Raw genomic sequence first — 22,735 nt, forward strand, 5'->3', positions numbered from 1 at the left:
TATAATTTACAGAAATAATAAATATTTCTTAATATCCTTACTTTGGTAAAATATCATGTGATGAAACTTAATTTTTTATTGGTTCTGCCATTTGGTGTTTTGAAGAACTGACCGATACCTTATGTAAGAAGCCAGATCACTGACCCTCTTAAATTCGAACCTAACTTTTCCTAACTTAGAAATCTTGACCGGAAGGATCCCAACTGATCAGCAACATCCCTGTCTTATATGACTACTTCAATTAATCGAATAGCAGGATTTACTATTGCACATATCATACTCTCACTGTATCACTTTTAGTACAGGTTTACACATAGCCTTGACCAAAATACTTAAATATTTTGTTACAAATAAGATCATTGTTATTAAGACGAAATATAAATACGCTTAGTGCTCTCTCTCTCTCTCTCGGGATTTGGGTAATCATGTGTACCCTGGAGGGTCAGGTGCGCTTTGACCTCTTCCCCCTTCCTTTACTTATATGGTCATGCAGTGTTGGTTAGTATGGCTAATGCTTTAGGGTCAGAGTGAGCTGAATTACTCCGGCCCTTTTCAGGGCACTGTTCATGTACTGGTTTCATAAACTTATAGATATTATTTGCCATATCAGCAGGAAGTTTATCCGTGATGACGAGAAAACCCACTTGTAGAGAAAATTATATATGTAAAAAACAGCTGGTATGAATAGAGAAAGCACTATGTAGAGGAGCGAACAACGTTTCGATCTTATTCGGTCATTGTCAGGTTCACAAAGAAAGAAAGAGGTAACTGACCGATAGCTGACCACATGTTTGAGGGCGATTGTATAATTGAGTGTAGGAACGTAAAGGGCGTGCTGAGATGTTGGATTATGTTTATTAATATAGGTATAAAGGTGTTCCTTTGTATTGGTTTATTTTGGGCTTGAGTTGTTGTATAAGTAAGGCTTCTTTAATTTTTTGTTTGTTTCTTTATTTAGTATTTGGGTGTTTTATATAGTTATGTGGTGTTTATTTGATTTGCAGTGTTCGAAAACGTGTAAAGGTGACATTTCGTGTTCTTTAGCTACTTTAATTATCGAATCTGTGTTTTATATATATGTGTGTGTACGTTTGCGTGCGTATACGTTATTCATTGTAAAAGTTTGATTTGACTCATATCTAAAACTACAGTAATGATTTTCAATTTGCTTTTTACAGTTGCAATTAGCTCTTTTTTATATTTATATCCTACTTATATTATTCATAGTTGTGAGTTTTACCATTGAATCTACAACTTACACCCTACTGTATATCAAGTTATAGTGTTTCTTATCACATTATCGTTCCAAAACTGTATAACTTAATATTTAGTGATTGTCAAAATAAATCAGTTTACTAAGTTACGACACTTCTATAATGAGTGTTAATATTCTTGTAAGTGCCAGTGTCCACGAAAATGTGAAGTTAAGAAGTTCTAGTGAAGTACCGAAAATGAACACTTTACGAAAGCAATCATAAGAAACTAGACGTAGTATAAACTGGAAGGCCAGCACTTCAATATTTGAGAATAGCAGGAATGAATTAAAACACACAACATGAGTGTTGTACCAGTGTGATGACATTAAAAATAAAGGATTTCTTTCCCTAAGAACGACAACATCACCACCAAGTCAAGAACACTACCAGACACATATTGACGTATTTTATCCAGACTGACTATGCGCACTAAACAATATTGGTTCTCTGTTGAAAGCACTAAACCTGTATACTATTCATCATAGCCCAAGGAAACATAAAGCCTAAAAGGCTTCACCCGGAAGATACAGGTCGTTAGTTATTCAGTACGTATTTTTACGATTATAATAGACCTTTGGCCAATGCAGATACACGAGAAATACTATAAGTACGTCGAATGATAGATAAGTAAACAAACGCATTTTTGAAACACAGTTTTTCAATAGTTGATGAAAGTAACTCTTGCTTTATCTAGAAGTATCTATGTTTTTAGAATAAATTGTAAAAAGATAGAGAAATGAATGATAACTTTTTATCACAGGTGAAGTTTCATTTGACCCTGTAATAAAGCAACTCATTGACAAGTGATCTACGAACTCAAAGTGCCCATAAGTGCTGCTATTCAAAATTAACTAATATAGATTCTATAAAAATGCTTTGAAAGTAAGATAGGGAGTTGATAATGTTGAACTATTTACAACGATGTTATTCTATATTCAGCCCATTAGAGATAAGACTTCAGGATGATAAAATCATTGACTTTCGTCTTACATTCATGAAATCAAAAACGCTAAAACTGAAATCTTATTAAGAAGAAGACTTGCACTTAATGACATGTCAGTGAGTATGCTGTAACGTGGTAAAGATCAATGAAAGAATCAACTGAACAATACGTTCATTGTGTTATACGTAACTTAAACCTTGTGGTCAATAACACTGTTAAAACCGTTACAGAAGTATGTTTTTGTTTGAATTTTTTAGAATTTTCTGGAACTTTACGTATTTGCCAATGCGATGTATTATCTTTATTTATAAATGAACAAATGATCTATATATAGAAGCAGAACCCAAGATGGTTGGTTATCAACTAATTTTTTTCGAAATTACGCTACGGACCTCAGAAAAGCCTTAACCAAAGTTACCACCATTTATTAAAGATAAGAAGAAGAAAGGACTTTATGAAATTTTTGGTTTCTTTGTATTAAGGAGGGTAAGTAAAGTGTTGTCACTTTTATACAAAATAGGTAAATAAAATCAGAGTCTGATTCAAACTGGACCTTTTCGACTAAAGAAGTATCTAATAATTAAGAGCTTAGACCATTCTTTATCTAACTTACATTTATAGGGCGTAATTAGTAAATTACTAAAATAACATTAAAACATGGAAATTTCAAGCTGTAATGAAAACGGTAGGGTTTTACAAAATGATTTAGATGAACTGTTAGTTTACACAAATAATTTAAAATAACTTTCAATTATAGTAAGTGCGAGCATTTATAAGTTATCATAATTAGACCGCATGTTTAATATACTTGCAGAGCCACTCGCGGTTGACTAAAGAAAACGTTCTTAGCAAAGTGGTCACCGAAGGTTTTCACGAGCGTCTAAGAAGACCTAATATTTATCTCACTCTTTCAATCAATTTCTTCCCTATATCTCAAATAATGGAAAAGTAAAGTGGCCTACTTGGTACAACATTCTTCTCTCTTATGACACTTGGTACTACATTCTTCCTACTTATGACACTTGGTACTACATTATTCCTACTTATGACACTAGGTACTACATTCTTCCTACTTACGACACTTGGTACTACATTTTTCCTACTTATGATATTGCGTTTAAAGTGCCAGTAATTACACGTTATATCAAAACGATTTTGAATGTGTAAGCCGTGTGATAACTACAGCTGGTATAGAGTAGCAATGGAATAGAACTTATCAGAACTATATTTTGACATTGATCATAGATTTTTAGGGGAAGAAATGCCACCGAAAATTCATATCCGTTTGAGTTTGTTTATTTGTTTGGAATTTCGTGTAAAGTTACATGAGGGCTATTTGCGCTAGTCATCCTTAATTTAGCTGTGTAAGATTAGAGGGAAAGGAGTTAGTCATCACCACTCACCGCCAACTCTTGGACTACTCTTTACCAACAACTATGGGATTGACCATCACATTATAGCGCTCCCACGACTGAGAGGGCAAGCATATTTGATGTGACTGGTTTTTGAATCCGCGACCCTCAGATTGCGAGTCGAACGTCCAAACCACTTGATCATGCCAAGCCATATTCTTTTGTATTTTCCGACTCAAGATATTCATACATTTGGATCATAAACCTGTATTCAGTTCAGGATTTAAAATTTCCAAGAAAGTGATATTCTTTGTACTTAATGGTATCGGAACTCAAAAGAATGTGGATCAACTTAAAGCACCAATACCATCTAGAAAGAGACTTGTAACTAATCATTCTTCAGACTTGGTAAGTAGCGTATCTTCTAACAAGGACGAATCCAATAACAAAATATATCAGTTGCAAAAACTATCCACATGTCACAGGAAAATTTACACAACATAACCAATAAATAATTTTCTTCTGGAAAACTGAAACAAATCACACGTACAAAGGTTCCTTCCGTGAAAATGTCTGTTGAAAACCGTTAAACACATCAAGCAGCTGTAATATGAAATGTGTATTCGTTTTATTCTGTGTGAAGACATACGAGTCAAATTACTATGAATTTTCACGCGATTGGACTGTTGAAATGGACGTTGACAAACCGTCGTTTTTGTAATGGAATAGTGAAACATAGTCGTCAATATTATAACTCATTTGTGGAATACGAGTTGTTTTTGGATGTTAATGGGGAAAACCACGAAACCTCGAATCCATAGTCCAGCACGTTAAATACTTTGTCATGTTCGGTCTCTGAAAGAATAAGAATATGGAGTTGCGTAAGTAAGCCTTGATATATGTAATACTTGTTTAATCTGTGTCTAGAATATCTCTCCTGTATAATTCGTGATGACGAGAAATTCATTTGCAGTAAATATGTATTCTCAAGACGACTGGTATGGGTATTAGAAAGAACTTTAATTATAATGAAGTACAGAACAACGTTTCGACCTATTGTCCTCTAGGATGCTGATTTGTTTTGTCAAATTAAATTATGAATCCTGGTGCTGTGAATAGGAGAAGGTATCGTATATACTTGTAGTCTCTGACATTAGTATATGTCGCTTTTTCTACAAGTTTAAGACCAATGCAAACGCTAAACATGTAAGAAGAAATTAAAAACTTCTGAAGAGCAAACAGTTGTCAGTACGGATGGGTCATGTGTGTAGGCCATAAAGGACAGGAGTCAAAGGTTGATTTTTTATTGAAAACTGGATTCACTTCTCTTCAGTTGAGGTGAGTGACAACTAAAGTATTTTTTGTTAAGGTGCTACTTTTTGTATTGGATGTAAGTATGGAAACGCTAAGGACAGAAAAAAAAATCAAATACTTCAAAAATATCACCCATTTTTCATGAGAATATGAAATGAACAAGAATATATCTTCCTATTGATAGAATATACGGTGATTAGATATCATTCAGCTAAATTGAAAGTGCGGCGTCTGTAAAAGTCCTATAACAGTACAATTAGTAGTAGTATAAATTCATTCATGGCTTCCAGGACTGTAATACCAAACGTCAAGCTAGTGAGAGTTTTATATGGCCTATGGTACTCCTTCTGACTATAGAAACGATACCTTAATTAAAACTAGCACATTAATGACACGATGTGTCGAGGTAGAAACTGAAGGTTTCAAAAATTGACATTATACATGTATCTCACGACGGTCGATTATGGACCTTGTCACACTCTTGCTGTAGATAGAAGTGTGAATTCTTGATAATAGTAGGAAACATTAGCACCATGAAGTTTTGGCTCGCAAATACTTGCTGAGAAGATGTGATCCAATCAAAAGATTTAAATGTCAATCAGAAAAGGAACACTGGAATAAGCAAAGCTAAAGATTAGTTCCTTATTGATAAATCAATAGGTATGTACGGGGTTTATCCTCGTTAAAGGGTCAATAGGTTCAAAAATGCATAATTAAAAAATAATAACTTCTAAACACTCAAAACATAGTCCTAAGTTATTAAAAAATCCTTCAAAATAGCTAAAATTGCTTTTAAAAAATCTAAAATAATAATCGTTGTCCTGTCCTCTAAAATATCTCAGTTGTACCTGACCATCAGGAGTATTTGGATTCTGTTTTACTTGTATGTATGCAGGAGGTATCGTGTATTATATGAAAAAAGTTATTAAAAATTAAAATACTGTCATAATTACATAATGTAAAAGAAACAGCGTATTTATATTAAATAAAACAGATTATATATTGAAAAACTTTATCAGGATATAATCAAAGTGATGAGCCTATACTATAAATACATTATTAAACACACACTTAATGGGAAAGCTGAAATGTTTCCAAAATCTACTACAAGTTACATGGACATACGAATTTGAGATTTTTGTTATCAAAAACTTCATACTCTCAACATAGATCATTATTTGGAATAATCCACTACTTGTTAATATCAAATCTCGAAAATCCATTTCATCCTAGGGTAACTAAGTGACAGTGTTTTTCAGACTTATAATTTCAAATACTAGGTGGAATATAAGTTCGATTTTTGAGAAAATTTGCTGACAATCAAAATACTTGAAATATAGTTTTTAATTTTCAAAGGAAATACAAAACTTAATATTTTATAATAAGAGCTACTGTGTTAGTTTTGATGTCTATATAATACAGAACATACTTAATTGTGGGTTAGATTATCATAGATCTTTTAGTATGTTTTTCAAAACTCGTAAATTTTGCTACCAACCAATTTCACTTTTTATTTAATATCATTCTCTGTGATCAAATATATTATATGATTTCTGGCTCACAATAAGGTTTTTTCTGGCTTTTTTTTGCATTTTTTAAAAAAATTGATTGAAAAAATATAGAGGTTATTTGCAAGAGCACTATTGGCACGGATGTTGCGTCAATCCTAATTAATGAATTTCAATCTTAATTAAACCTATAATAATTGATTAGAGAGTCGTTTTTGTGAACAATCGTAGGAAGAAAATAATCCTCACAATGTCTTAATTTTATTATAAATCAGTTTATTTTGTAGTAAATTAAGTTATCGGTATGCGCGCAGTATGATATTTGAGTCATAATGGAAAATATATTTTCATATCATCTATATGACAACCAGTAGAAGCAAGATTTTTAGACATGCTTTAACTCATGTAGACCCTTTATTGTTGTAGTTATTTCAGTCCAAACGTATATTAAGTTTACTTTAAGTTGATTATCTTCGTTTTCTATTTTGTACCCTTGCCTTCCATTTCAAATTCTTTTCATTGATTGTAAAAAAACCAAAAAACAAACAACAACAAAACACGAATAGTCGAATGTATTTACACCATTAAGCCACAAACAAAAACAACAGCTTTCCCTTGTGAAGTAGCGTTAATTACAATATAAATATTTATTACTGAGTCACTGGGGGACTTAATTAGTATGTTACCTAAGTTGAAATAAATTTCGGACATCGTGTTATCTACTTCGTTAAACATTTTTGATATCTTTACAAAGTTTTGTTTATTAAGTTGAAAAATATTTAAAAGCTCTCATTTTATCATAATTACTATGATCATTTACATGGATTTTTTTTTTTTTTTACCGATGAGACAGCAATTAGTCTAAGGATTTACAATGTTAAAATCAGAGATTTGATTCTATGCGGTAGACACTGCTTTGAAACAAATAGAAATTTTAAAGTCCATTACGCGGGTAACACTTGATACACGTATATATTCTTTTTGAGAGGCTACTGGCTGTTAAGGATTAGGTTATCGACTCTGAAAGAGTCTTTGAATGAGGTTTATATATGCATTAGATATATCTTATGCAGTAAAGGTTGCCTTACATTATGAAAGGTTGTTCCTCAAGGTAAGATTCGAAGACAAGATATTTTGTTTCAGTAAAAAGATAACTTCTTGTTTCTCAAGAAAGCTTAATAATGTAGGATTATTGAATTTTATTCAAAAAAGATTTTATTCTGTTTACCTTTGCAAAACTGTAAATGGTTGTATACAGACAAGGCCGTAGTCAGGTCTGGAAGTGGAGTGTTCTTTTTGGTTGAAAGTGGAACTCGTTTCATGTGTAACTTTAATGCCCAGGGAAGAAAAAAGAAATCGGCTTTCCATTATTATTACTGCATTTTTTGTACACTTCTTCTGAAAAATATGAAAATGCTAATTCCGAATGTATGCACAGTGTTACAAGAGCAATTATATCATGGTTGACCATTATCAAAGAAGAAAGAAAAAATATGCGAGCGGAATTACGGTGGGAGTATATGTGTGGGTGGGGGTTCGTTCGCACCTGCGAACCCTCCTGGCTAGGGGCTTGATAGAGAACTTTATTAAATTATATGCCATATTATAGTGTTTATAATTCGAAAGATACTTTTCATAGCATTTTATTCTATCAAGAATTAGGACCTATGTCAAATATTCATTCAAGCAGTAAGTAAAATATTAAAGAATATCCAGAACAGTAAGAACATTGTTTAGAAATGTGGAGTTTTGAGAGCTTGATTTTTAATGACATGTTTAATTTTGTCCACATATTTAAAGCATGAAGTAATATCCAATGTTGTTCGCATCCCCGTCGCGCCAAACATGCTCACCCTTTCAGCCGTGGGGGCGTTATAATGTGACGGTCAATCCCACTATTCGTTGGTAAAAGAGTAGCCCAAGAGTTGGCGGTGAGTGGTGATGACTAGCTGCCTTCCCTCTAGTCTTACACTACTAAATTAGGAACGGCTAGCATAGATAGCCCTCAAGTAGCTTTGTGCGAAATTCAAACACACAAACAAACAAATATCCAATGTTAATTTTAAGATACATTGTACGTAATGTTCACCGTCTTAGATTTACTTATTTGGGATGAATAGTTTACTAACTATTTTGAGAAACTATAAATTATCTTAATTCCAATCGTGAAATTAATCACCACAAAAATCACACTATTTTGTTTAATAACTGGTGCTTTCAGTTAAAAGTTATGAAAGCACACAGGATTGTTGTGAATTTTAAGTTGAAAACTATCACTTCAAATAACAAAATGTTTGAAAGAATATTTTATGGTATTTTTTCATTCTTTCAAACTGTTTGAGAATAAATATTAAAGTAATAAGATAAAAAGTATCTTATGTTCTCATACAGCCCAATGTAATAATCGATCAGCTACATTTACAGCAACATATAAATTGATCCCTAATGTTTATAACTAGTTCCTGCTTTTTGTACAAACCTATTTGACTCTTCGAATCTAGGACAAAGTCAGCCAGGTCGCCTTCCAGGATATCCTAGCTTTATAACGCTACACACAGAGAAATCGACACTAACTCAGTTGTTTGATCAACATCTAGAAACCGGATTTTCACAACAAGGTTGTCTTCCCCCACTCACCCCAATAATATTCTCCCAGTATTGTCATGATCCTCATCTTTGATTGTGGAATCCTCCGTCAGTCATTTCAGTGTATTTTTCTGTGTATAATGAAATATAAGCTTCTTTTTTTTTTTTTTAATAGATATGATAACACGATGTAAGATTATTTAGAGTGTTTATTTTACTATTTAATTCCCTTCAGTCTTTACTGTTTCAATTGCTTTCCAGTAGAACTAGATTTTTATGTTTCCTACAGCATAAGCCTTTTTATGGATTCATGATATTAATGTATATATAAATTATAGTAAATATAATATGTTAAAATAATTCTTAAAAAACGTTTCTTAAGTTTGTCTCTGCTACGATGGAAGAAGCGATATTAGTGTATTTGAAACAAAACGAGCTCATGCTTGCCAGCTTGGTTAAAGGCCTAGTGTCGTTGTCTGCATTGTGAAGGGCCTAGTGTCGTTGTCTGCGTTGTGAAGGGCCTAGTGTCGTTGTCTGCATTGTGAAGGGTCGAGTTTAAGTTAATCGATTGTAACTTGCCCAAGATATAAATAAAAAAATATTTAAAGAAACAGAAGGTTTGACAATTTTATGCGAAGTCAATAAAGTAAATCTGAATGCTCTTAATGGCGGTCTTATTTGTTGTCGCCCTAAACAAAATTTTAAAACATACTATTGCGTTTGCATAGCATTTATGGTAACTAAGAGATGCATTGTTTGAAGTTAAGCACAAAGCTCAACAGTAAGCTATCTACTTTGCTCACCGCGGGTATCAAAACCTGGTTTATAGAATTCTAAGTCCTAAAACATACTACTGTGCCACTGGAAAACATATTACTTTATAGACTAAGAACTCCGTATATTATAATGTGCAAAACAAATGGATTTATTTTAACCTGAATTTTTTTTTGTTGGAAATAAATCATAATATTGATTTGAATTTGATGACTTAGAGATGCCTTGAATGAGTAATGGAAAAAATTTTTATTATAATTTTAACACAGTAACAAATGTACAACGACTCGATGATGATAAAACCTTATTATCTAGACTTGATTAAGCATTATCAATGTTGAATGGTATACGTAATTCTGCTATGAATCTCAGGTAAGTTTTTGTTAGTTTCAGTTCCAAGATTTGTTCCATACAAGCAGCTATGATTGTAGCGTCAGTAAATCGTGTACATATGAAAACGGAGAAATGACTTTATTCTTTCGTAGCTATTATAGGACACGAATCAAGTGTCGTAAATCACAAACCAGCTCTTTAACCCTGCCTATATTAGTTTTTGTTTGTTTTTGGAATTTCGCACAAAGCTACTCGAGGGCTATCTGTGCAAGCCGTCCCTAATTTAGCAGTGTAAGACTAGAGGGAAGGCAGCTAGTCATCACCACCCACCGCCAACTCTTGGGCTACTCTTTTACCAACGAATAGTGGGATTGACCGTCACATTATACGCCCCCACGGCTGGGAGGGCGAGCATGTCTAGCGCGACGCGGGCGCGAACCCGCGATCCTCGGATTACGAGTCGCACGCCTTACGCGCTTGGCCATGCCAGGCCACCTACCTATATTAACGTCTTGCAATGTGGTTGAATATTTCCTTACGGTTTGTTTCGCTATTTATAAAATACCTGAACACATAAACTACGAATCTCAAAAATTAATAGATAATTGATGTTAAAATAAATAAACAAATTATGCATTTATTATACATAAATATTATTGATGGTGTTACGACATAATCTTTTTGCGCTGACTACGCAAATATAACTAAAGAGTTATTTGTGAACTTCTACTAGACTTTAGTTATTTGTTCACATCATGAATTGTACCAGAAACCAAGTGTGTTTAACTACAAGTTCCTGAACTTTATTGCACTCACGATACGTTTGTTAGTCTTAAAGTTAAGCACAAAACTATACAATAGGCTATCTGCGTTCTGTCCTTCACTTATTGTGAGACTGGTAGACACTCATGATAGGACCCAGTAAAATAACTAATAACCCTTCTGCCCAGTGCGGTATAAATGTGTCACTAATGTGAAATAACACTTTAAGCGATATTGCATTTTTATGAGCATTCTACTTATCAGATGATTATGGTTTTATGTGTGCTTAGTAACCGATATGGGTATCAAGGAAATAGGGTTGTAGGCCAGAAAACGATCGTGAAATACAACTACTACGTTCACCTACAGCAAGACATGTAAGATTCGAACATGTGAACATTTAAATCGTTTATTATAATGTTTACTATTTCTAATTTGAATTTTATTTTGCTTTGCATTTTAAATTTTTATTTACAATTTGTTTAACTTTCTGTATCTTTTCACTTTTGTAATGGAATTAGACGGTTGGTATGGTGACTTTATTTTATAATAATTTATTTATTTGTTGTAAAGCTCAAAGCTGTTAGTAATATAGCACTGAACCAAAATGTCTATAATGTACATTGCCATACTTTTAGGCTCATTATTGCGTTTGATATCTTCATGGCTAAAAGTTGTGACCTGATATGCATTACTGTTTATATAAAAATGAACACTCCCTTATTATCATACTTGAATTTGATTTGTTTTGTTCCGATACTTGCGCAAAACTACAGAAGCGCTATCTACTCTAGTCATCTCTAATTTTGAACTGACAGACTAGAAAAAAGGTAGCTAATCAATAGCAACTCCTGCCAATACTTTGGATACTCCAATCAAATAGAAGAATTTGACCGTCATTCTTATGACAAACCCAAGATTACAAGTGCTATGCGCAGTTTTTGTAGGACACAATACAGAAGTTTTAAATCCATAACCTATTGCACCACCTGTCACAGCTATTTTGACTTTCTGAAATGTGGTTGAATATTTCTTTAGAGTTTGTTTCACCATTTACAAATTAACTAAACATATAAACTATGAAATTCTAAAATTTATAGATAATTAGTGTTAAAATAAATAGATAATAAATAATCATTAATTTTTCTCTAATTCTTATTTGAAAATGATCACAATTTTTGTTTAAGTACAAAACTACACAATCGATAGTTTAAGTTCCGCACATCGCGGTTATCGAAAGTGACTTTTAACATTATAAACCTACAGACTTGCCACTGAACCATCTGGGAACAAACACAGTTATATAAAGTTTATAACTCACCAACTAATCTAGTTCATACCATAATATATGTTATTCATTTGTTAATGTAAACAGAGTTTTAACCACTACTGTGTCCGAGCAACCTGGTGACACTGTTATAACACAAAATGTTTTACTGCCAGATACAGTTTTATGTATTTTTCATTTTTTTCTTACTCTTAAATTCTTAAAATGTGTACCTTTGTGCTTATTGATCTTGATATCTGACTACTAACATTAAATGTTCTTCCGCGAGGTTTAGCAGCTCATGACTCCGGTTCTCAGAATTAGCAAACAAATACATAAAGTTGTAATGCTGCCTGATCCTTGGTATGTGATCTCGAACATTTCAAGTACATTTCGTACTAAGTGTGTAAATTTTAATTTTCGTATACACATATCGTACATTTAACGTGTTTATAGCACGTTATTGTGTAACAATCGTAGGTGTTGTTCTAACACCCGTGGCAATTTCCAAAGTTACATCAACCTCACGAGCCTCCGGAAGTGTATATCAACTTGCTTCGTGCACTCTTCAGCTTTGACGGATATGGTACTAGTGTCGTTTTCTCTAGCTAATTACGTCCAAGAGCAGTATTTAAAGGCCTGTTTTCAAACAGAGAAAGTTTCGTTACCAATTCAGTGTTTCTCGACGTCATGACGATGTATAAATTGGCGTATCGCCAGTGTTGAAAGTGTAAATAGGCGTATCGCCAGTGTAAATATCGAGTATTGTGAAACATGATGTATTAAATATTTTGACTGACCGTATCATAACTTTTCACCAAAAAATTGCATCATTCTAACGAATGTCCATCTTTACCATGAAAATGGGAAATAAAATTCTTACTGACTGATTTCACTACATGTTGATTATTGGGTAAGTTATTTACTTTATAAGGAACAGCTGTAGTAGCATTTAATTTTATATTACTTATACTTTAACATTTCACTTAGAGTTTGCTCAGGGTAGTTATAAACAGGGCTGTGGATAAGAATATTTATTTGTCGAGCTGTTCCCTCTTTAATCTGTCTTAACTGCGATAGTTAAACTATTTCTCTAAGATTAGTTGTGCCACCAATCAACGAAACGTCTCGTATTAACGCTATCACCCGAATGAAGATGCCCCTGATGGTGAAGCATAGTAGATGCTTATTCTGTTTAAATTATTTATTATTAATTTTGTTAATGTAGGGACCTTCGGACATGTATGAATCAGAGATGCACTGAAAATTTTTATATTTTTACGTGCGCACAAGAATTTTCCGTTCATATTACTAAATATTCTATGACATGGTTGATCTATATCCACACTAGTGCTGTAACAGCCTGGCAGTGTTTCTAAGCCTATTCGTTGTTAAGAGTCAATGCTGGAGGAATGTACTTCCTATTCATGGCAGTTACAGCTGTGTACGGGTTTGTTATAGAAATTGCAATACAAAAAAAGTATTTTAAACTAGTGTTAATGCATCTCGATATGTGATAGGGTATTTCAAAAAAGTTTTTATCCTTTTCCTTCTTTTGCTTTTATCGGTTTTAACGATAGGAGGAAACCGCTTACGAAATTTCAGTGTACACGAAAGAAATAATGTAGCGTTGCGTAAGGTGACGGAAGTTACGTAATTGATTTGTCTAACAAGGGTGACGGGAGAGAGAAACGCACAACACGTAGCATCTCATAAGGAACACTGGTTGAGATTCACTGCATTGTAATATTAGGCGATTGTAAATAATATATATATATCTCACAAACGGTACTGAATAGGGAGGGGCGTTACTGTTGTCACGTGTTGCTACCAGGGTCGTCACTGTGACAAAATGTCTGATCAATCACAGCAACATGTACTTTTCCAATGTATGGAATGCATTGCACCAGCATAGCAATAGACATCTGTAGTATCTGCACATTTACACTAAATTTTATTATGGTTGAATGAGCTGCTCTGGGATAAGCATGTAGAAACAACAACAACACAGAGGAGCCTTAGTATTCTGTTGCGGATGTTTGCTCTCTACAACGTTAAAAATATAGCTTACAACAAAATTTTCAAAACAGTGACAGCTTGTTAGAGGAGGAAAAGAAGGTCATGGTCGTCAGATGTGTTGAATAATTAAAATATTTCTTTGGCTTAATTTAATATCTTTATTTTCTTTTGTACAGTGTAGAATCATTGAAAAACATTTATACTTTTGGTAGCAAAATGCTTTAAACTCTTGTCTTGCTGTATGTCATTCGATAAGACGTCATCTCACTGTCATTGTACCTTTTTGCTCCTTTTATCTCTAGAATTTCTTTATGAAACAGTGAAGATAAGATGAGTTTCCTTAAGCTTAACAAAAATGTTAAGGGTGCAGATCATGGAGTTAATCAGAATTTAGGTTTTAAAAACAGCCAATGAAAGTAATTTTAAGAAAACTTGTAGTCACGCGGAACACCAGGCCCTAAAGGCCGTGATGATCAAAACCTGGAGTAAATTTAATAATTATGTGATTTTTCAGCGTTTTTAATGAAACAAACAATAAGAGGGAGTTTTATTAAATGAACTGCAATTACTTCATTAAAAACTGCAATAACTTATCTTGATTTGGAGATAATTTTGGAGAACTATAGTGAAACCTAGTCTAGAATAAGGACCTTATCAACATGCTTGCAGTTAGGAAAGAGCAATCGCTCGAATTCGTTTCGAAATAAATCTACATGTACCAGTTTAATGTCCTCCATTTTGAGGCACAAGATTAAAATATGTTGATAGCATCTTTAGATATTGGTCAAACGCCTACCACCTAGTATGTAATATTAGATGAAGGTATTTGTGTATGCGTTTTATTATAGCAAAGCCATATCGGGCTATCTACTGAGCCCATCGAGGGAAATCGAACCCCTGATGTTTTAGCTAGATGAAGGTAACGCAGTACACTTGTCATAGTCGTATACCAACACTTGTTATGCACCATCAAATACTAGAGATGCTTGTAATCATTCACCAATACCTTTTATATACTAATAAAAGCCAGATGAAGTTAACTAAACATAGTGGTAATAATCATATACTAAAATGTACGATCCATTACCAAATATTAAACACATTTTACCAAAGATTACGAGCATAATTATACACCTACACCTTCCATCCACTGATAAATACTACACACAGATAACCATATATACTGATCAAAATCACATTATCAATACCTACAGTCTTTTAAAAAATACCAGACATAGTAAACCAAATACACCAAATGTGTTTATCTTAATTTTATAGCAATATATTTCTCCAACTAAAAAAACACACCAAAAAACACTAGACACTGTTAATTAAATATACAAGTAATAATTTATAGTTATTAGTCACTAGTTACTAATATTTTCCATCCACTAACAAATAATATACACAATCAAATATATTGGTCGTAATCATGTACCAAAATCTTTCTTTTATTAACATACACTAGATACAGTTAATTGAATATATTAGTCACAATTACATTCCAATATGTTTCATCCATTCACAGACATCATACACAGATAACTGTGGGAGCAGACCTAAATGCACCTGTAGGAGAAAAAGTGGACTGGTTTCAAGGGACACATGAGGAAAGAGGCTATGGAATAAGAAATGTGGAAAGAGAGAAAATGCAAATAATAGCAAAAAATATGGATTTAATTCTGACAAACATCAGATTCCAAGAGAAAGAGGAATGACCAGAGTAAGATGCAGTTTGGCTACATCGTAGTCCAAAAGAGGAATAAGAAAAAACTGTTGGGTGTAAAGGTAATACCAGGAAAAGCAGTGGCACAACAACATAACGTGTTGATAATGGAGATGGAGAATAAGTGGAACAAGAAGAAAGAAATGAGGAAAGAAATGAAAGAGATTCAGATGTGGAATAAACATCAATAAAAAGGTAGTGAAACGAAAGATGAAGAAAGTCCAAACAACTGCCAGAAGTATAGAGTTATTGGAAAGTACAATAAAACAAAAGGATGAGGATCTAAACAGAAGAATGTATGATGGTTGAGGAAAAAATAAAACACACCATCAAGGAAAAGAAAAAATATTTAAAGATTGGCAGATGGAGAAGAACGACTATTCAAAAACAGTGTACAAAAGGTAAGGAAAGGGGGCAACAGTGTCAAAGAATGAAACAATTACAAATTGGTATAACAACATGGAGATATCACAAGAGGTAAAGAAGATACACAGAATAGCCAAACAAAGGAAACTGACATCAAAGTAAATCAAGATAATTGAGGACAAAAAAGGGAAGCTGAACGAATAAACAATATCAACTGAAACGGAAACAGTATCAACACCAAAAATGAGGCAGAAGGATTGTAAGATACACCACCAATATCAGACCCAGTACTGGATGTTAGTAGAGTGGAGATGAAAGAAGCAATCAGTGAAATTAAAATAGGTGAGACTGGAGATCAAAGATTGTCTTCGAGATGACCAAGACTTTAGGAGATGATGATGAAACTGAGTGTGTATGTAATTTCTTGAAGAACATCTGTGGCGAAGAGCAGATATCTGCAAGGTGGAGAGAGAGTATATTGATATCAACGCGCAAGCAGAAAGATGTTTTTGAATGTGAATATTATAAAGGAATAACACTAATGGAAAATCTTCTAAAAATAAAAGAAAAATCAGCAAATAGAGCATAAAAGAAATTGTAGACATCGATGAAGTACAGTTTCTGTGTTGCCCAGGAAGAAAAATAATAGACGCAATCTCCATTATGCGACAATTGTGGGAGAAGTACCTTGAAGAAAACAAGAAGTTATACCGAGCACTTGTAAGTTTGGAGAAAGTATATGACAGGGTAACACGAGAATTAATATAACGGTGCTTTCCGAAAAAAAAAGTGCCCAAAAGGCTGGTGAGATTGCATCAAGTGTCAGCCATTAAGCCACTACTATTCATCATTCCCATCGATGTCTTGAGTAAGTAGTGCCATAAGTGTGAACTGTAATTTGCTGACAGTCTTGTCCTAACAATTTAAAGCGAGCATGTTTAACAAACGTGAACTAAGTTATAGCAGTAAAGATTTGAAATAAGAGGCTTGAAAGTGAATGCCAGAAAAACAGAAGTCATTGTTAGTGGAAGAAGTAGAAAGAGGAATATTAAGGTTACAGATGTATATCAGTAGCTGTTGAAACAGGTAGTACTTTGGTACCTAAGAACTATAATCCAAAATGAATGAGGAAGTGAGAACGCTGTGAGAGATAGATCCAGACGTGTTGGAGGAAATGGAAGGAAGTTGCCACAGTCATCTGTGACAAAAAAGTTACTAAGGACACTGAAAACTTAAATGTATAAGAAGTAGTCTTGTCGATAATAATAGAAACGAGAATGCTGAGATGGCTGTTGAGAGTACCACTGAAAGAGAAGAGAACGAATTAGGAAACTAAGAAAATCACAGAGGTGAAGCTAAGATGGTTTGGTCATACGAAATGAAGAAAAAAGATGAAGTATTAAGGGGAACATTAGAACTCCTTATAGCTGGTAATACAAGACAGAAAATACCAATAAAGTGTTGGAAAAATGGAATTAAAGAACACGTGAATAAGAAAAGAATTGCAGAAGACCTGGCAATGAATAAGGATGATTGGAAGAGGGTAAGACGTGTGAAGGATGACGACCCCTGCTAAAAGAAAAGCCGAAAAAGATAAAGAATGATCATAAACATATACCAATATCTTTCTTTCACCAACAATTCCCAGAAACAGTTAAACAAATATATTGGTCATAACGATATATTTTAATAATTATCATCTAACGAATACTATATACAGTTAACTAAATACGCTAGTCATAATAAGATATCAATGTTTCTCGTCCACTAACAAATACTGTACATAATTAATCAAATAAATATTCATAATCATATATCAATCAGTATAATTCTTACTCTTTCAAACACCAGACACAGTTAACCATATATACTGGTCATAATCGTAATGGATAAAATTTTTGTTCACTAACAGATAATATATACACAGTTAACTAAATATATTGTTCGTAATTATACAGTGATAAAAACCATAGTTAACCAGATATACTGGTCATAATCATATTACCAACACATATGATCCGTTAATAAATACTAGTCAACAATGTATCAAATATATTGGTGATAATCATATTATGTATACCAACATCTACTTTTCTTTAACAAATACTAGACATCGCGAACCTAGTACTTACAAAATCTTGAAACTATAATGAAGGACTCACTGTCACTCTCATGGTAGTTATGGTGGTAAATATTGTACTTTTTCGAAACATATGGATTTGTTCATTTCTTAATAATAGAAAGCTTTCTATTCAGTTCATATGAGAATTATTGGTGTTTCAAAGGTTACTGTTTATCAGAGAAAGACGAGTTTTAAACAAATTACTACTATTTTCAGTTATTTAGTGTAGTAATTCAAACATATGAAACCCGAAAAGTAACAACTTCTAACTGTTCGAGAATGTCACGAAATTGTTAGACCTTAATTATTTGCTAAACCTTATTTCAAATTTCAAGAGCTTGTAATTCTAGAATTATCCATGACGAACCATCAATCACTTGTAGAAATATTCTGAACTTCTCTAAAGTCAACCAGAGAATATTTTAACTACGTTACTGCTAGATTTTTCATTAGTGTATTGTATATATCAGAACTTATATTAAAAATGTTTATAATATTTTACTTCTTGATAATAAAATATTTAAAATGTATTTTTATTTTAATTTCTTAGGATTTTGCTGGAAGATATTTGACTTTTTGCTATGTTTGAAAAGCAAGTTCTTTTTTGCTTTTTCCACATCATTTTTCTAACAGTTATACCTACGTCGCATGAATTTATTTGTCGAAAGGACTATGATAACAACTGCAGTTCTGTATTATGTGGTGAAACTGCCAATGCACATTACTTGATTTGTTTACCAGCCAAAGTTTCAAAATATATACACTTTCGTCAAAACATCGAATATAATTATAGGATCGAATACTCGTTATACAAATATCTGAAGGTTGAATGTTATGGCTCGGCTCCTTACAAGTTTGCGATGTTTAGCGAGCTTGATGTAGCAGAAATTGATTACTTAATTTTTGTGATGTGTCCGTTACCAAATATAAGCTTCAAAGATCTCTTTCATGGGTTGACAGTGAAAAAACTGATATTCGAAAGAAGAACAAGAGGTTCAGTGTTTGTCTCACTTTTTAAAAATCTAACATCGTTAGAAAGCTTGAATCTCTCTTGGAATGAAATTTCATTTCTACCAGAAGGCATTTTTCAGAACCTTATAAACATCAAGTCTCTTCAGATTTCTAATAATCAATTTAAAACTCTGCCTGAAGACATTTTTCAACCTTTAAGTAATTTAGAAAACTTGGATCTAGGGTCCAACAAGTTAACTCGCCTTCCAAAATACCTTTTCAGTAATCTTTCCAAACTTAAACGTTTATACTTGTACAATAACCAGCTCAGTTTTCTACCTAATAATATATTCAACAACCTTAACTCATTGGAAGTATTGGAATTATCTGGAAATCGTTTTACTGAATTACCAGAAAATATCTTCTCAGATCTTTCCAAACTTAGAAGATTAGGTTTAGCTAATAATGAATTTAAAACTTTATCAGCTGGACTCTTTCGAGAAAATTCGGCTCTTGAAGAGTTGAAGCTCAGTGGTAATCCAAGCTTTAAACACTTTCCTGATGGTCTATTAGAGAGATTGATAAATCTAAAGAACCTGTCAATCAATGACTGTAACATAACAAGAATAAATGTTTCGTTCTTCTCTCAAGTATCCAGTTTAGTTGAGATAAAAATGCGAAACAACAGGTTAACTTATTTGCCCATTGGCACATTTCAGAACAATTCAAATTTACGTAATCTTCAAATGATGTTTAACGACCTAATCTCGTTACCTGTTGGATTATTTGAAAAACAATTCAATCTTATAAAGCTTAATTTATTTAAAAACGATATACAAAAACTGAAACCAGGAATATTTGACATGCTGGTGAGTGTACAGGAAATCAATCTCGGATACAATTATATCAAATATATTAATGAAACTGTCTTCAAAATGTTGAAGAACTTGAAGACTTTAATTCTTACAGGCAATCAGATCACAACATTGGAGAAATATAATTATTTAGATAATGTAATAAATCTGAAGATAATTGACTTGTCAAAAAACAATCTAACAACGTTTCCTGATGTTAGCATGGTGGCGGCAACAAACGTAACATTAATAAATCTGAAATACAACCAAATTTCACATCTTGAGATCCCACTTCTAGCTTCTTATGATGTACGTATCTTTCTTCAAGGTAATCAAATTAGAACGGTTTCGGTGTCTAATATACAAAGATGTTATAAAAATAATACAACACTTTCCTCCTCAATTGAGCATTTTTCAGGATCTCGGGTATTCTTTCTCCAGAAAAATCTATTTCAGTGTGATTGTTGTATGTTGGATTTTGCTGATCATTTGACAAATAGTTTTCACGACTGTGACTATACCGCAAACTTCCATGGTTCAAATGAATTGGTTTGTAGCGGCCCACCAAAACTGGCAAAAAAACCTATAACCAGTATTCCAAGAGCAGAATTTACGTGCGTTGTAGAAAGTAATTGTCCAACGTTGTGCAGTTGTTTTCTCAGAGCTTCTGATAACAAAATGATAGTGAACTGTAGTGGTCTATATGAGGATAAGCTGCCTCTTCTTTTTCCGGAGAATACATCTGTTTTACATTTTGAGAATAATAGTCTCACATCACTCAGTGAACTCTCATCTGAAGTACACCAAACCCTCACAGAATTATATCTGGACAACAATCTCATATCTTCAATCGAAAAATGGAATTTTCCTCCAAAACTCGAAGTGATGTCTTTGAGAGAAAATTATCTAAATGAAGTTTCAATAGACATGATTAAAAAAGTTGATAAGTTATCGAATTTTGCATTTCGTCTTGGAAATAATCCATGGAATTGCGACTGTCAAACATTAGAGTTTAAATCATGGCTTACCGAACATTTGCAGAACATTACAGATATCGACGATATTTACTGCTTTGCGCCAGTAACATTAAATGGAACATTAAAAAAAATCCCGCTTGTTGAAACACCAGATAATGTTTTGTGTCCAAACAACGACTGGTCACAAAAAAATATGTTAATAACTGTTATAATAATATGCGTGGTATTGGCACTGTTATTGTTAACTATCTCAGTACTTTATTATCGCAATAAGCAGACGGTCATTGCCTACTTTTATGTTCACTTTTTTGAAGTTTTCACGTCTTTCTTTACTCGCGATGAACTAGAAGAAAACAAGCTGTATGATGCGTTCATTTCGTATTGCAGCTCAGACAGTGAAATTGCTGTGAATATTTTGAAAGAATTGGAAACAAAGGAACCATACTTCAAACTGTGTATTCATGATCGTGACTGGTTGGCTGGTAATGCTATTAGCTCCAACATTATTTACTCGATCCAAAACAGCAAAAGGATTATATTAATCCTTTCCAAAGATTTCGTAGAAAGCGCGTGGTTTCATATTGAATTTCATGCAGCTCATTACCAAACATTAGAAGACAAAGTAAATCGCCTTATTGTTGTTGTTATAAATAATCTACCACCTAAGGATTCCCTTGATAAAGATCTTCAGTACCTTTTATCTACAAAGACATACCTTTTATGGAAAGAACGTTGGTTTTGGGAAAAGTTAAGGTACGCCATGCCTCACCGGACATCAGTGCAAACTATTAAGAATGAAAGGTTTTATTCTAATCAGTCACCATCTTTAATTTTAAAAACTGGAGAGAATTCAATAGAAAAATATAATGATAATAGAAAAAAGATTAAACGAAACACTTTTGTATCTGGTAGATCTAAAAGCAAAGATTCAGAGGAGAGCACAAAGAAAGCACAAATGCTGCAGACTTCAATATAAAACGAAGTGATGATCTATTAGCAGGTGTAAGATGTACTTCACTGTTGTGAAATGTATCCCACAACATATAAACCTGTCAAACATTTATGTATAGTTCAAGCAAATGTAAGCTAAAAATAATTCTTTTAGAATTTGTTGAATAATGTATGTTTAAAAAGAAAATATGTAATTACACCAGTTTTTAAAAGTTTAAGATATTTTATTGATACCGTAACGGTTTATACTGCCATTAAAAAATACTTCTTGTACACGTGATTATTTAGAGTTTTCTGTTGTTCATATATGTACGTATATTTATAACGTCTGCAGTGTCCTTCATGAGTTATCATGTGAATCGATATTAAATTAACCGTCTCAAAGTTAAATGTTCTTATTTTGAACCGTCTTCCAGTTCACGTTGTAAGTGCACATATATTGACATAATAAAGACATATCATATACTAACGTTTTTCTTTCACTTGCAAATTTAACGTGTGAATAATTTAACAAGTGAATAAATTTGGTATTTCACATCCTATGGGGTCCGATTTGGTGTTACTGTGCACAAAACATTTACCCAACAAAATTATCAAATCGATTGTTACTGGAACAGTTTGTGACAGGCTAGGCTGGTTATAGTAATAAAGTATGAGAAATTGGATATTTAAAG

General features: G+C 33.0%; 1 protein-coding gene across 2 annotated transcripts; it reads left to right on the forward strand.

The window, feature by feature from the left end:
• Positions 1–4,866: 4,866 nt before the first annotated feature.
• On the forward strand, positions 4,867–22,530 carry LOC143244290 (uncharacterized). 2 transcript variants are annotated; one of them, XM_076488676.1, is made up of 3 exons: positions 12,405–12,803; positions 12,834–13,008; positions 18,879–22,530. In XM_076488676.1, the coding sequence occupies exon 3, from the start codon at positions 18,910–18,912 to the stop codon at positions 22,084–22,086; it is 3,177 nt and encodes a 1,058-aa protein (XP_076344791.1). In that variant the 5' UTR covers positions 12,405–12,803; positions 12,834–13,008; positions 18,879–18,909; the 3' UTR covers positions 22,087–22,530. The 2 variants fall into 2 exon arrangements, with proteins under 2 accessions (XP_076344792.1, XP_076344791.1); XM_076488677.1 differs by lacking the exons at positions 12,405–12,803; positions 12,834–13,008 and adding an exon at positions 4,867–4,889.
• Positions 22,531–22,735: the final 205 nt, after the last annotated feature.

The sequence above is a fragment of the Tachypleus tridentatus genome, chromosome 2, assembly GCF_004210375.1.
Source record: "Tachypleus tridentatus isolate NWPU-2018 chromosome 2, ASM421037v1, whole genome shotgun sequence".
In the NCBI taxonomy this organism is placed as follows: Eukaryota; Metazoa; Arthropoda; class Merostomata; order Xiphosura; family Limulidae; genus Tachypleus; species Tachypleus tridentatus.

Bases quoted from the DNA above. Each gene is read 5' to 3' on its own strand.
- LOC143244290 (XM_076488677.1), top strand. From the start codon at position 18,910: ATGTTTGAAAAGCAAGTTCTTTTTTGCTTTTTCCACATCATTTTTCTA.